The 14,714-nt window shown below is 39.3% G+C and overlaps 1 protein-coding gene across 3 annotated transcripts in view; it reads left to right on the top strand.

Moving 5' to 3' along the window:
• Positions 1–10,673, top strand: part of TPK1 (thiamin pyrophosphokinase 1) — a 357,684-nt gene extending 347,011 nt beyond the window's left edge. For all 3 annotated transcript variants that reach the window (XM_012768143.2, XM_012768142.2, XM_012768141.3), the window contains one exon: positions 9,830–10,673. In XM_012768143.2, coding sequence (XP_012623597.1) covers positions 9,830–9,948 — 119 coding nt within the window. In that variant the 3' untranslated portion in view covers positions 9,949–10,673. The remainder of the gene's footprint in view (positions 1–9,829) is intronic.
• Positions 10,674–14,714: the final 4,041 nt, after the last annotated feature.

Raw genomic sequence — 14,714 nt, 5'->3', positions numbered from 1 at the left:
AAACCCCTGAAATTCTCCAGTTTGTATCTCTTAAGGACACTGTCCTACATAACCATAATGCTGTTATCTGCTCCAAATATATAACATTGAAAGTGATAATATACAGTCCATTTTCATATTTCCCAGTTGGCCCAGTGATCCTCTTTATACCTTTTTAAAATTCAGGATCTAAAAAAAAAAAATCATGCATTGTATTTAGTTGCCATGTCTGTTTGACCTCTTTTAATCTAGAAAAGTTCTTCTGCTTTTTGGGGCTTTCATGACACTGACAGTTTTGAAGAGCCCAGGCCAGCTGCCCCACGGAGTTCTGCATGTGTCTGATTGTTTCCCCATGATTAGATCCGGATCAATCATCTTTGGCAAAGATGATTACATGGGTGATGTGTGGTCATGCCTAACATCATATCAGGAAGCACATGATACTGGTTTGTCCGTTTATTGGTGATACTAGGTTTGCTCATTTGCCTAAGATGGTGGTACTCACAAGATCTAACACCCTTTTTTCTTTTGAAATTAAAGATAATACATGGAGTGGTGCTTTGAAACTGCATGATATCATGTTCCCCAACAACATTTCACGCAGTGGTTTTAGCATCCATTGATGGTTCTCATCTCAACCAATTATTACACTGGTGGCTGCAAAATGGTACCTTTCTAACCCTCTAATTCAACCATTCCTTCCTTTAGTAGTTGGCATTCCTCTGTAAAGAAGAGATTTTCCTCTCTCTACCTGCCTTTGGAGATGTCTTTATTATTCGGTATATTGTAATGCATTTCTCTCAGTATTCTTCTCTATCTCAAAGTGCCCCAGATTTGTCCCAGCCCTTGTGTCCCTTTGACAGGTCTAAGTTGGCTTCTGAGCACCCTCTTGCTTTCTGGAACAAGATGTTTCAGGCTTACCCTGTACTTTGCCTGACCTAGACTGGGCATCTGAATAGTCAGCTTTTAATACAAAGTATGTTCTTGGAAAGCAATCATTTGTAAATAGAAAAGATAATTATTAATTCAGCCTATAGAAGGTAGAGAATCAAAGAGCAATACAAGCTAGAAAGTGCCATTTGAGCTTAGTCTTGAAGGTGTGCTATGCAGAGAAGAGACAGTTTGTTCCAGATGGAGGCGACACAGCAGAAATTTTCATGGAAGTATAAAATTCCTGATATATTCAAGGAATAACAAGTAGCACAGATTGCTTGGCAGGTAGGTCGGAAATAACCAGAAGATGAAAGGCCTTAAATGCCATGCCAAGATGTTTGGGTGGGAGAGAGGAGATATTTTGCTTTATTTTGAACATTACCTTAAAGGCAATTAGAGTCCATGAGTTAGTCTTTCACATGGAAATGACATAATCAGCTATGGAATTTAGAGGTAATGATTTGGAAGAAAGAAGTACAATTAGAAGAGTTATCTTCTACACGTCCAGACAAGAGTCTACTTATTATATTCCTTATAGAATATATTCTCTTGGTAATTTTATTTTTGGTTGTCTTTTCTACTGTGTCTGCTAGGTATTTCCCAGCCTTCACCTTGAAGGGCAGAGTACTCAGTCTTTTCTTAGCGTATGTTAAGTGTCCAAAAGTGTCTGTTGATTCATTCATATCATAAGTTGAAATCACTGGAAATGATTTGATGTGCTCACTTTGAGTTTAACGTTCCATTTATAACCTAGGACTCTATGACTGCATACATGCATGTGAAGTGAAAATCAGTATCTGTATGATCAAACGAAAAAATAAAGCTCCTCTGGAAAAACAGATAACTGAATCATAAGTATAGTCCCTGCTTCAACAACCTAGATCTGCACTGTTCAATCAATATAGTAGCCACTAGCTATATGTGGCTATTGAACACCTAAAAGTGATTTGTCCAAATTCAGACATGCTATAAATGGATTTCAAAGACTTATTTTATATTCTTTTTTTTTATACTATCTCAATAGTTTTCTATATTGAAGTTAAAATGATGGTATTTTAGATATATTGGTTTAAGTAAATAAAATACATTAACATTTTACCTATTTTTAGTTTTTTTAATGTGGCTATTATAAATTAGTGAGATTTGTGGATCACGTATTTCTAATTGACAGTTCTGAGATAGGTAATTGAATGTATTTCTTTGATAGATGGCCTTAAATTTTTATTTAAGATTCCAGTGTAAATATAAATACACAACAGGCATGTACTCTACCGCTCCACACTAGGACCGCTTTGAGTTTCTGTCTTCAAAAAACCAAAAAGGCAATATATTGATTTAATTTCTGAAAAATTTCAAGAGCAACTATAAGTATGAATGCTATTTAATAGGAAACCATTTTAATAATAACCCCTCTTAGAGCTTAAGAGGTGTAAATTAGCGATTATTAAAATAGATGCTTTTGCCTCATGTATATAAAGGCTTTTACGTCAAAAGATTAAAAATCGTAAAGACCAATAACTGTGAACTGATGTTACAGACAGTTTAGCTTGCTTTTTCTGCTAATGAAATCTGAGTCACGTTTTCTTAATGTGTAGCCATTTCTCCAAATAGGCTAAGAATCTTCAGAGAGTAAATGATGAATGCAGAGAAGACAGTGGTTCCATTATGTCTTGAGTAGTTGGTGATGTCCAATATGTCTAACTTACCTCCTAGAACTTAACCTAATGTTCCAGAATGGTAGGGAACCTTAAGATTCATCATAAGAGGTTCATTAAGCATTTGTCTGTATGGTATGTAAAGTATTCATTTGAGTCTTAGAGTGATTTTTAGGCTCTCGCTAACTCATCTCCTTTACTCTGTCAAGCTGACAGCATCAGCTCTCTTTTTAGAGCTCTTCCAAGAATTACCTTAGTCTCCCTTAAGAATGTGTTAGTGTCTAACAACTTTATCATCATAGCCTCTCTGAGCTTCGTTTTCCTCATCTGTAAATTGCAGATAAAATCCTGTTATACCTTGAGTGCCTGGTGTACTGTAACGACTCAGATGAAGTCTTGAATGAATGAGAATTTATTCATTCACCTCTGAATAGCATCTCCCAGGCAAAGCTAGTTCACTCCCTTTTGCTCCCTCAGTTTTATTGATTTAGAAATGTTTGCATTGCCTTTTTTAAGAGATCATTTTACTTATTTATTTTTACAAAAGAATCAGTGTCAGTCCACAGATTCTTGGGCGGCCAGGCCTCTGGGAATGCCTGTGGCCCCCATCACCAAAGGCCTCACCCCCCAGCCTGGCTGCCAGGAAAGCACCCTCCTGTCCACCCGCCATGACCTGCCTTATGCCTCTGTCCTGGTTTGATTACATCGCGCCTGTGTCTTTTACTGAAATGTGAGGACTTTGATGGCAGAGACACTCATCTTTGTACTCTAGTCCCTGGCACAGAGTCAAGCCTTAATAAACATCTGTTTTATTTTGTTTTGAGACAGAGTTTCACTCTGCTGCCCAGGTTAGAGTGCAGTGACATCATCATAGCTCACTTTAACCTCAAACTCCTGGACTCAAGTGACCTTCCTGCCTCCCAAGTAGCAGGACTACAAGGCACACACCATGATGCCCAGCTAATTTTTCTATTTTCAGTCCTCAATAAATTAACATTAATGAGAACTAACATTTGAATACACTTTGAGCTATGTATCAATTACTTTATAGGAATTATGTTCTTGAATCCCTATAATAACCTTATAAGGTAAATGTCATTGTCACATTTTAAAATATGCAGGTTGAAGATATTTTGTTTTGAGACAGAGTCTCGCTCTGTCACTCTGGCTAGAGTGCAATGGCATGATCATAGATCACATCAATCTCAAACTCCTAGGCTAAAGTGATCCTCCTGAGTAGTTGGGACTACAGGTGTGCACCACAACAGTGGCTAATTTTTCTATTTTTAGTAAAGATGGGGTTTCAAACTCCTGAGCTCCAGCGATCCTCCCGCCTCGGCCTCCTAAAGTGCTAGGATTTTAGGCATGAGCCACTGTGCCCGGCCTTGTTTTTGTTTTGAGGATGTGGATTTTTATTTAGTTAACTATGTTTATATATTAGTCTGTGTGTTTAAAATTACAATACCTATATCCAAACTTCTACCTAAAAATACTGTGCAGACAAAAACATATGCTGCGGAAAAGAATCCCTTTTCAATAAATGGTGCTGGGAAAACTGGATAGCCACCTGCAGAAGGCTAAAACAGGACCCACACCTTTCACCTCTCACAAAACCCAACTCACACTGGATAAAAGACTTAAACCTAAGGTATGAAACTATTAGGAAACACTCTCCTAGACATCGGCCTGGGCAAAGAGTTTATGAAGAAGTCCCCAAAGGCAATCACAGCAGCAACAAAAATAAATAAATGGGACATGATCAAACTACAAAGCTTCTGCACAGCCAAAGAAATAGTCATGAAAGTAAACAGACAACCTACAGAATGGGAGAAAATTTTTGCATGCTACGCATCCGATAAGGGACTGATAACTAGAATATACTTAGAACTCACGAAAATCAGGAAGAAAAAAATCAAAAACCCCATTAAAAAGTGGGCAAAGGACTTGAACAGAAATTTTTCTAAAGAAGACAGAAGAATGGCCAACAAACATATGAAAAAATGTTCAACATCTGTAATCATCAGGGAAATGCAAATCAAAACCACAATGAGATATCACTTAACTCCAGTGAGAATGGCCTTTATCAAAAAGTCTCCAAACAATAAATGCTGGCGTGGATGCGGAGAGAGAGGAACACTCCTACACTGCTGGTGGGACTGCAAACTAGTTCAACCTCTGTGGAAAGTAATATGGATCTACCTTCAAGCGATACAAGTGGATCTACCATTTGATCCAGCAATCCCATTGCTGGGCTTCTACCCAAAAGATCCAATGACACTCTACTAAAAAGACACCTGCACTCGAATGTTTATAGCAGCACAATTCATAATTGCAAGGCTGTGGAAACAGCCCAAGTGCCCATCAATCCAAGAATGGATTAATAAAATGTGGTATATGTATACCATGGAGTACTATTCAGCTCTAAGAAACAATGGTGATATAGCACATCTTATATTTTCCTGGTTACAGCTGGAACCCATACTATTAAGTGAAGTTTCCCAAGAATAGAAAAACAAGCACCACATATACTCACCAGCAAATTGGTATTAACTGAGCAGCACCTAAGTGGACACATAGGTACTACAGTAATAGGGTATTGGGCAGGGGTGAGGGGGGCGGGTATATACATATATAATGAGTGAGATGTGCACCATCTGGGGGATGGTCATGCTGGAGACTCAGACTTGTGGGGGGAAGGGGGGATGAGCATTTATTGAAACCTTAAAATCTGTACCCCCATAATATGCCAAAATAAAAAAAAAATATTGTGCAGTGTACTCTTTCCGGAAGCATGTAAGAATATCTATGGTCCCACCTCTCCCAAGGCCCTGCCTAATACTGGGCCTGTTATATTTACATGGCACATTTTTTTGTTTTGTTTTTTGGGGTTTTTTTTTGAGACAGAGTCATGCTTTGTTGGCTAGAGTGCCATGGCATCAGCCTAGCTCACAGCAACCTCAAATTCCTGGGCTCAAGCAATCCTGCTGCCTCAGCCTCCCGAGTAGCTGGGACTACAGGCATGCGCCACCATGCCCGGCTAAGTTTTTCTATATATATTAGTTGGCCAATTGATTTCTTTCTATTTTTGGTAGAGACGGGGTCTCGCTCAGGCTGGTTTCGAACCCCTGACCTTAAGCAATCTGCCCGCCCTGGCCTCCCAGAGTGCTAGGATTACAGGCGTGGGCCACCATGCCCGGCCTACATGGCACATTTAATGGCCTCCCTTTTCTGGGCATCTGAAGGGCATCTCCTGGATGAATCCAAGAACCATGCTCACCGCTCCACTAGTGAAGTGTTTGTAGAACCGCTGCAACAGACACGTGCTACCCTGGGGCTCTCCCCTGGGCAGTAAGGCAGATTTTCAAGAGAGAATAATCCCTGCCTGTGTCCTCTGACTGGCCTTTGCTTTTCTGACAATACATACCTGTTAAACAAATGAATACATGTGTATATTTGGCCGAGGTGGCACCCAAAAGGATGTTAAGGATTTCACAAAAGCTAGCCTGGCAAAGTCATTGGTTTCTGTTCTGCCTCTCAGCTGGCTGTAAACTCATCACTCGGATTAAGGCATTTGCTAATTGTTTAAATCATGACATCTTCGACGACCCTTATCTATTTATCCACAGAACACCACTAGGAAGAAGATGGAAATTTTTTGAATATCTCTATGTATTAGAATTTTTACCATATCATTCATACACCTTCTCCGTGAAGTAGATATTACTATCCACATTTTACAGTTGAAACTGAGGCCAAAGAATTTAAATAAGTGAGTTCATAGAGCTAGTGGATGGTAGGAGCCAGTGTTTGAAGCCAGGTCTGACTTTTTACCCCCACCACGATGGCATCGTGACCTTTGACAGAGAGATGCCTTTACTGTGGCAGCACCTGAGCAGAATAGTCCCGCAGGTGCAAAGAGAGCAAACGCCTTCCGCTCTTGCTGTCCGGTGTGGAACCCAGCCGGGAGCTCCTGAGCACTCCTTACCCCTCCGTTAACCAGCCCAAAGAGCCACAGCCCACCAAAGTAGCTTGCGGAGGTTAGGTGGGCAGGAAACCAGGGACAAATGGCCCCACTCACCTCCCACCTGACATGAAAAGAGTTGAATAACTTCTTCTGGTTTCCACCAGTTTGCCAGCGTCTACCTTATAGTCCTCAGTTTTTCCAGCTTTGGAGAAAAGCTGGTAGGACATCGCTGAAAACCACAGGACACTCGGTGCCCAATTCTCATCCTCACTTTGGGGAAAGAAAACAGCTTGAGATAATGGATGAAAATCGTAAAGTCTCTATCCGTGTTTCTCACACTTTTAGCTCTGCCATTTCTCTAAAATATGAAAACCCAAAAAGTGAGGCTGTCCCTGTATGTCCCCTGACATGCCCTTATATTAAATTTCACTGGAACAGGAACTTGACCGGTTCTCATTGGCCAATGTTCTCGCTGTCATGACTACGGGACAGCCTGTCCTGCAGACAACCGATGTCAGTGGCTTTGACACACACAGATGAGATACAGCTTTGACATCCAGAGCAAGCACTGTTAGCTTATGTTTATCACACATCATACGGTTGCTTACGTACCTGCAACTTTTATTCTTATCTTCTGTTAAAAACAGGACTTCACCTGAACAACCAGTTGTCTTAAAACTCTACTCTCTGCAAACCAAACGGGAAAAAAATAAAACTAAATCAAATTTTCTGTAGTTCAGCCAGTTTTGGTCAAGTCCTCTCAGGTAGTAATGAGAAGCCATTTGTTTTTCTCCTACATGTGCGAAGCTGACTCTACCAGTTTCCTATACTTTATGTTATATCATGATTGACCCTCAGACATTCGGAGTAGGGGGGAATTAGTAATTTTTTTTTATTCTAAGGAAAACTTTAAGGCAGGGGTCCTCAAACTTTTCAAACAGGGGGCCAGTTCACTGTCCCTCAGACCGTTGGAGAGAGAGCGCACTGTGGGGCCGGGATGAGTCGGCTGCTAAGCAGGACAGGCAGCAGCAGCAAAAACACCCGGAGGGCTGGATAAATGTCCTAAGCAGGCGGCATGTGGCCAGTGGGCCATAGTTTGAGGACGCCTGCTTTAAGGTTTTGTCCAAAAGCCTGATTCTTTGACTTGAAGAAAATATATTTCAAAATAATTGAAATGACACAGTAAATTGAAATTTATGATTTTGTGTTTCAACTTATTCATCTTACTTTCCTATCATTTTCATTGTGCTTTTGATAAAGTTGGAGGTAATCAAAAGCATTTAATTATTGCCTTTAATTATTTGTAACTTTAATGACTGGTCTTTATGACTTTAAATGACTTTATAAAATAAAAACATAATTTATAAGTATGGCTAATAGTGGCCTTGCTTACCTCAAACAAATATTTCCTGCACCCACACACACACAAATTGCATCTTCTTAGGCCCTAATATGCTTTCTTGTTTCCATTTGAAAGTAATTAGAATGCAACAATGTCTTAGAAAACCCAATATGTATAATGAGAGTAGCCACCCCTGATAAAGTCCGTAGGCTGCCTTCGGAAAAAAATCAGAAAGAAATTTATATGCAGCTATAAACCACAGGAACAGTTTTTGTGCTCTTGTCCTTTGAGCCTAGGTAAAAACTAGGATTTCAATCCAGTCTGTTTCTAGAATCTTAAAACGCACGTGTTGGATTCAGGTGGGTTGTGCATACGTGGTTCTTCAATAGGGGATTTCTACTTTAAAACCGGCAGGCCTACTGAGACCCCCCTAAACTGCTTTTACGATTAAAGATAGTGTGAAATATTCAAAGTGAGTCCCTTGACTATTGGGAAACCCTAGGTCTCAGGAAGCCACTTGGCGAGCACCCTGATTCCAAACAAAACCGCCCTCCAGGAGAGTCAAGACTTCTTTCTCCAACAGAGGTTCCAGGTTGACTTTGCTATGAATCCCATGAGTCCACCACCCATGGCACAGTGTCCAGATCTGTAAATGTTTAGGTGTACATCACCATCTCATAGAAGTCCCAAGTTACTTAAGAGGCAAGAGCGTCTTATACTGAATTACATGTTAGAGTAACGTTCACACGAGGTTCACTGTTTTCCTGCAGAGTTTTACTTTATAACCTTGTGTTTGCATTAGTAAAGACATAGAAAACCATGAAAAATAAACAATTTGAGTTTTAATGAACTGTGTGAACTGGGAATAGTGATTATACGTCATCCTGTAAGCTCATTTCTGAATTTGTAAATTGCCTTTTCCAGATTTTCTGGGAAGAGCAGGCTCCCTCTGGTGGGACTCAAGCACCGTAACTGAATTATTTCCCCCAAAGCCGTGTGCAACTTCGCAGTCAGGCCTTGTTGGAAGGAAAAGGGGCCTCGCCTGACTGACAGTTCTGGCTCTACAACTTGTTTTATTTTCTCTTTGAATTTTAGCAGAGAAGATAATATTATCTGGGGGTGTTTCTAGGTCAGTTACGAGTTCACAGCCATGTTGATGAAGTAAACTGCTCCTGTATAAGCCAAGAGGAATGAAGTTACCAATCTTTGCCTAGACATTAACTTGTTACAAAATACAAATATATACTTGTAAAATTTATAAATATATAAATTCTAATTACATAACTCTTAAGTCTTTTACTTTGATAAGTTAGTAGTAAAGGATTATCTCTTGTCCTTATATGACAACTTAGCTTAAGTGACTTGCTCAAGATTACACATTGGAAAGCTGCTTTGACCTTTTAGCTCCTATTAATTTCATAGGACATAAGCCATATTCACTTTGACTCTTCTTACTTTAGGAGGAAACAAAATGACCAAAATCCCATGTTTTTTCAGATAATTACACTTGAAGCTAAAACTGCATCTTTACAGAGTCTAATGACTTATATAAAATGTTAATTCTGCATTAAGAAAAATTAAAATTATATCCAGGCAAGGAATTAAGTAGCACATTATAGATACAGGTCTAGCTTTTACAATTGGTAAGGAAAAAAAAAAGAAAAAACTTTAATGGCATTTAGTATTGAGAATGGTATACAACCCAAAATGGTAAATAACCAATTCCAAGAAGAATGGTTATACCAAGTTATAGGAACTTTTGGGTTTAAAGTCCTACATCATACATTTCACCTATCCCACTTTTATATATCTTCTGTCAAAAGTACGTGCTTAATTGCTTTTTGATAACTATTGATAAAGTCAGCCCCTACTGGAAATTACTAATTACTAATACTAATTACTAATAATACTAATAATTACTAATTACTAATTATTTTTTTTCTTATTTTCTTGCAGCAAATGATGTGCTTGGGTTTGGAACAGTGGTCAGTACCTCCAATACCTACGACGGGTCCGGCGTAGTGACCGTGGAGACTGACCACCCGCTCGTCTGGACCATGGCCATCAAAACCTAACCAACCGACCAGCATCCGCGGTGCCTCTGCCTTACCTCACCTGCCAGCAATTCATTGCCCAACAGGCACAGCTCACCTGGGTTTGCAGGAATCTAAACCTTTCCATAGGAAGCCCACTAGTTTTAAGATCTTACATGATACAAGACAGATCTCAGCTTTACAGTAATTGGAAAATTATGTGTTAAGAAAGCAAATAAGCAGTGTTACATTCAGTTGGAAAGCTAATGGGGATCATTCCACTATAAAATTCAGTACTGATTGCTCTTATGTTATTAATCATTCTATTTGTCCCAGAAAATTGTTTTTCATTTGAAGCAGAGAAAACTCTGTTGAGGTTCCTCTTGGAGCCTAGCACATCCTTAAATGCCTAACAACATGAGATGCCTATATATTTCCTTTTACTGGGAAAAAAAAAAATCTTTCCAGATTGGTATGTTAGAACTGCACCATTTCACTCTGGCCTTCTTTCTGTCTTTGGTATTGTCTTTTAAAAATAAATTAAGCATTATTGACTTAATTGTTATATTTTAAAACAGTCATATATGCTGTAAGTGAAAAGAGAAATGATGTGGAAGATAAATGATAATTCATGAAGCTCTACTGACGTGTTAACCCGCAAACTGAAAAGTAAATATACCCTAAGCTTTGGTCATCATCATTACAACCTAGACTGGAAAATTTTTGCAAAGGAGACTTAACATAAAAATTAAATTGTTTCTGACATACTTCCGACTCAAAAAATATTGGTTCATAGACCATAAGTTTATTCAGATTGCCAAAAAGTGAGTTTGCGGGGATAAATGAATGTCACATACTAAGGAGCCTAGGTTTGAAGCCTGTCTTCTCATCCCAGTCTGCCTGGACCCTTTTCCTTAGCTGTAAAATGGAAGGAGTTGAGTTGATTATATCCAAGTTCCTTCCCACACTCAAATTCTAAATACTGACACTTGGTGGCTGGAAGGCGGGTAATATGATCAAGTACTGACTTCTCCAGCCTGAACCACCTGGTGCATCCAAATATACTCGCCTTTCTTTTATAATGAGACCGTCTTCTATCCTCTTTCCACCCTTTTCTGTCTTATCTACTAAACCAACCACTGCCATACAAACCGCGAGTTAAGGAAAGCCTGTCCAACATGTTTTGCGTGCACAGATCCCCAAGTTGCTGTAAGGCAAGTGACCAGCATCTGTTTTCTTCTTGGTGCTACAACAGTGTGAGGCTCAGGTTGTCATCAGAGAATGAAAGGAAGGCTGGCTAAAGTGGCCGTGGCATGCTCAGCATTTTTATTACTTTCCACTTCACCGCAAGTTGAGGCTCAGCTGTGTTTCCTTCTTCAGTTTCTGAAGACTAGTTATATATTCATTACTAGAAATATATTCATATCATATAAAAGAAATATGTCTCTTATTTTAAAATTTTACTACCAAGGCATGTATATCCTGGTTACTCTGAAAATCATACCAGTGTTAATCCAATGGATACTTATCAAAAAAGAATATAGTTTGCTGAAGCTTAGCCAACATTGAGGAGGAAAAAATAAATAAATAAATCAAAAAATAAAGTTTTTTTGGGGGAAAAAAAGGATGGTTGGTTGCATTTGTACTGAACATGTACTGACTTTTTTCCTTGTCATTATTCCCTAAACAATATAACAATTAGTTACATACCATTTGCATTGTATTGGGTTTTATAAGTAATCTAGAGATCATTTAAAGTATAGGAGAGGGTGTGTCTAGGTTTTATACAAACACTATGCCATTTTCTTTCAGGGCCCTGAGCCTCCCATCCGTGCATTTTTGGTATCTGCAGGGGGAGATGAGGTCCAGGAACCAATCCCCTGTGGATGCCAAGGGACAACTGTATTTTACCCCTTCCCATTTTTTAAAAACTATCTAAGTAAGTTTTTCTCTTTATGTGCCACCCACTATATCATTTAGTGGATATATCATATATCCACTAATTATTTTTGTAATAACAACATGAGTCTGCAGATGGGGAGCTCTCAGGTGCACCCCGTGAACTACCTAAGCCCACCAGCGTGTCCCTCTTCTCTCGCTCCTGCTCAGTTCAGATCCCCACCGCCAGCTCGCAGCCATAAAAGAAAAATTGCAAGTTAGGCCCTGCCGGGACAGTAATCTGTGACCCTTGGCCCTTTTGAGTTCAATCAGTTTCTTCATTCCATGGGCCGGATTTATAGCTTATATCAATCTAGTGACTGTCGCTCCAAAATGGCATCTGGCGACCTAAATCACCGATTAGTGAAAACACGCTATGATCACCCTTCTCCTCAGGCAGGAGGAAAGTCTGAAAGTCGCTGCAGCTATTGGAACCTGGGTTTGGAGGGGGGGACACAAGTGACCATGACACGTGATAAGTGTACATGTGTGATCGGAGGACACGGGACTGGAGGAGGCGTGGGGCTGGCAGAGTAGAACATCCTCACTCCTTCTCTGGGCGTAGTTTTCTCTTAGGATAGGGACCAGGTTCCCTCACCAGTTACAGAGAATGGCTCGGAGCAAAGAGGAGAAGACAGAGCCCAGGCATTGATTAAGGTAAATGCTCGAGCTTTCGTGTCAGGCTTCTGTATGTGTGGAACGCATTTTCCATCATGTTTCATGTGTCTGGAGCAGACCTTGCTTCAACAGTATTTGAACTATTGAAATAAAGCAGCACACGGCTTTGGCATGATTAAGACTGATGACATCTGCCAAGTCAGTCAGGGGTAAGAAACTATTCTCTCCCCGCTAAGGCTCTGTGATTATAAAAGGGGTATGGTCTGAATGGTGACTTTCAAACTCTATTTGTCATGACCCACTGGAAATACATCTTACCTTGTGACCTAGTCTATAGACACACACACACACACACACACACACACACACATACACTGCACGTTTCTGTAACACTTTTATTCTAAATTGAAAAACATCCGTAAATATATTCTAGATTTTAAAAAACACCTAAAGAAGAAAATGCATAAAGGTACTTAAAAAAAATTTTTTTTGTATGTGTATATGCAAGTGATCTGCATTGAGCATACGCTTCTTTCATAAATAGTATAATTATAAAAAATCTTTAGCAAAGGATTAAGATATTCCATCATGAAAGCATTTTAATAATAGATTTTGGAATTTAAATTATTTAAATGAATTATTAAAAGCTGGCAGCATATTTGAGCAAGATTTCAACTTGTTTGCCTCATAACTTAAGGTCACACACACACAACATTGTTTCTACTCCTGCTCAGTCTTTGTCTCACGGTCTTTATTTCCTAATAAGAGTTTTTATTTTATGCTGTTAAGAGGAAAAGCCTGCAATGACAGCAGGCTGAATGTGATCCTATTTGGGAATAAAAAAGTCAATACAACTCCATTAGGAAATGGGAAGGAGGGCATTACACTATTTAAATTATATCTAGTGCATTCTATTCAGAATAAAATAAATGATCCTTATGCCTGCGGGGATTAACATTGAAGCCGCAAGGTCAAGCCATTCCCAGGGAGTCAGTGTACACAGACCGGAAGATTCCAGCACCTGCAGTGCAAGTGTGGCCTTGCTTGCCCACGGCAGATTTCACTTATCAATCATAATTTTCTTTTCTGATGAGCCCCAGCCTGAGCCTCAAAATCCATCTCAAAACCGCTCTCCAGGCAGCCGTGATCAATTATTCTCTATTGGCTCGGCATCCCTGGAGGCTCAGAGCCAACGTGCGACTTTACCACTGTACACGAAACAGCTCTGGTCACACTCAGAAAGAGGGCCCGGCCACATGGCTCTTCTCCACAGGTAATGGGTGAGTAAACAGATCCAAGGACGTGTTCCCTCTGTACTTCACTCCACCCCTGAAAGCAAGGACTTCGTACACAGCAAAATGAAAACTAATTCCATCCCTGCCAATAACTTGGAAAACATAAACAGGGCCCCGAGATCACGCATAGTTGAGAAGAAATTTCTCACAACAGACCCACAGTTGGTCCCGGAGAACAAAGACGTCTGAGATATGTAATACTGGGTTAGTCCGATAGTCAAAGGAACTGATAAACAGGAAAAATGAAAGAATAAGAGGTTAACAGAAAATTTTCAGAGTTAGAAGTCGTGTAGCTGGAGCAATTTCCAGATTTGGAGGTTCAAGGCCCAACCATGGCTGTCATGAGTTGAAGTGGAATACAGACAAGAATACACGTTATTTTCAAATACTTTGAAACCATGACATTCAATTCTGATATTTTCTTCATTTGTGTTTAAATCTACTTGTTCCACAAATGAAACCTTTAACATGCATATGAAATTAGCCTGAGGAGTCTAAAACCATAAAAAAAGAAATGGTATGTTGTCTCCAACTGAATTACCCACACTAAACTTCATTATTTATGACTTTGATTCAGTGTTCTCTACTGAGTAAATGAATTTCACTGTTAACCTAACTTTTGAAAAATCACTAAAGCCACAAAAGAATTAGTTTGTTATCCAAAAAAACCCTATCTTATCTAAAAAAACTTATATTTTTATTATCTCATATTCTGTGGGTACAAATATTGTTATAAAAAACTTATTTTAATATCACTTTTATTAACAAATAGTTACTCAGCACTTACAGATTTCATGAAAAAGATTTCTATGTAATATTGTGACACTCCACTCACCTCATTTCTATAGAAATTTCCATGCTTTGTCCCACCACAACTTGCTGAATAACCCCAATAATTTTTGTATTATAGATTATGGAATTTTAAAAATAATGAGGCTTTCAATACTATGGCTATGG

This window comes from Microcebus murinus, chromosome 9 (assembly GCF_040939455.1).
Source record: "Microcebus murinus isolate Inina chromosome 9, M.murinus_Inina_mat1.0, whole genome shotgun sequence".
In the NCBI taxonomy this organism is placed as follows: Eukaryota; Metazoa; Chordata; class Mammalia; order Primates; family Cheirogaleidae; genus Microcebus; species Microcebus murinus.
Note: the sequence above shows the minus strand (reverse complement) of the source record. Positions and strands in the feature narration are given on the sequence as shown.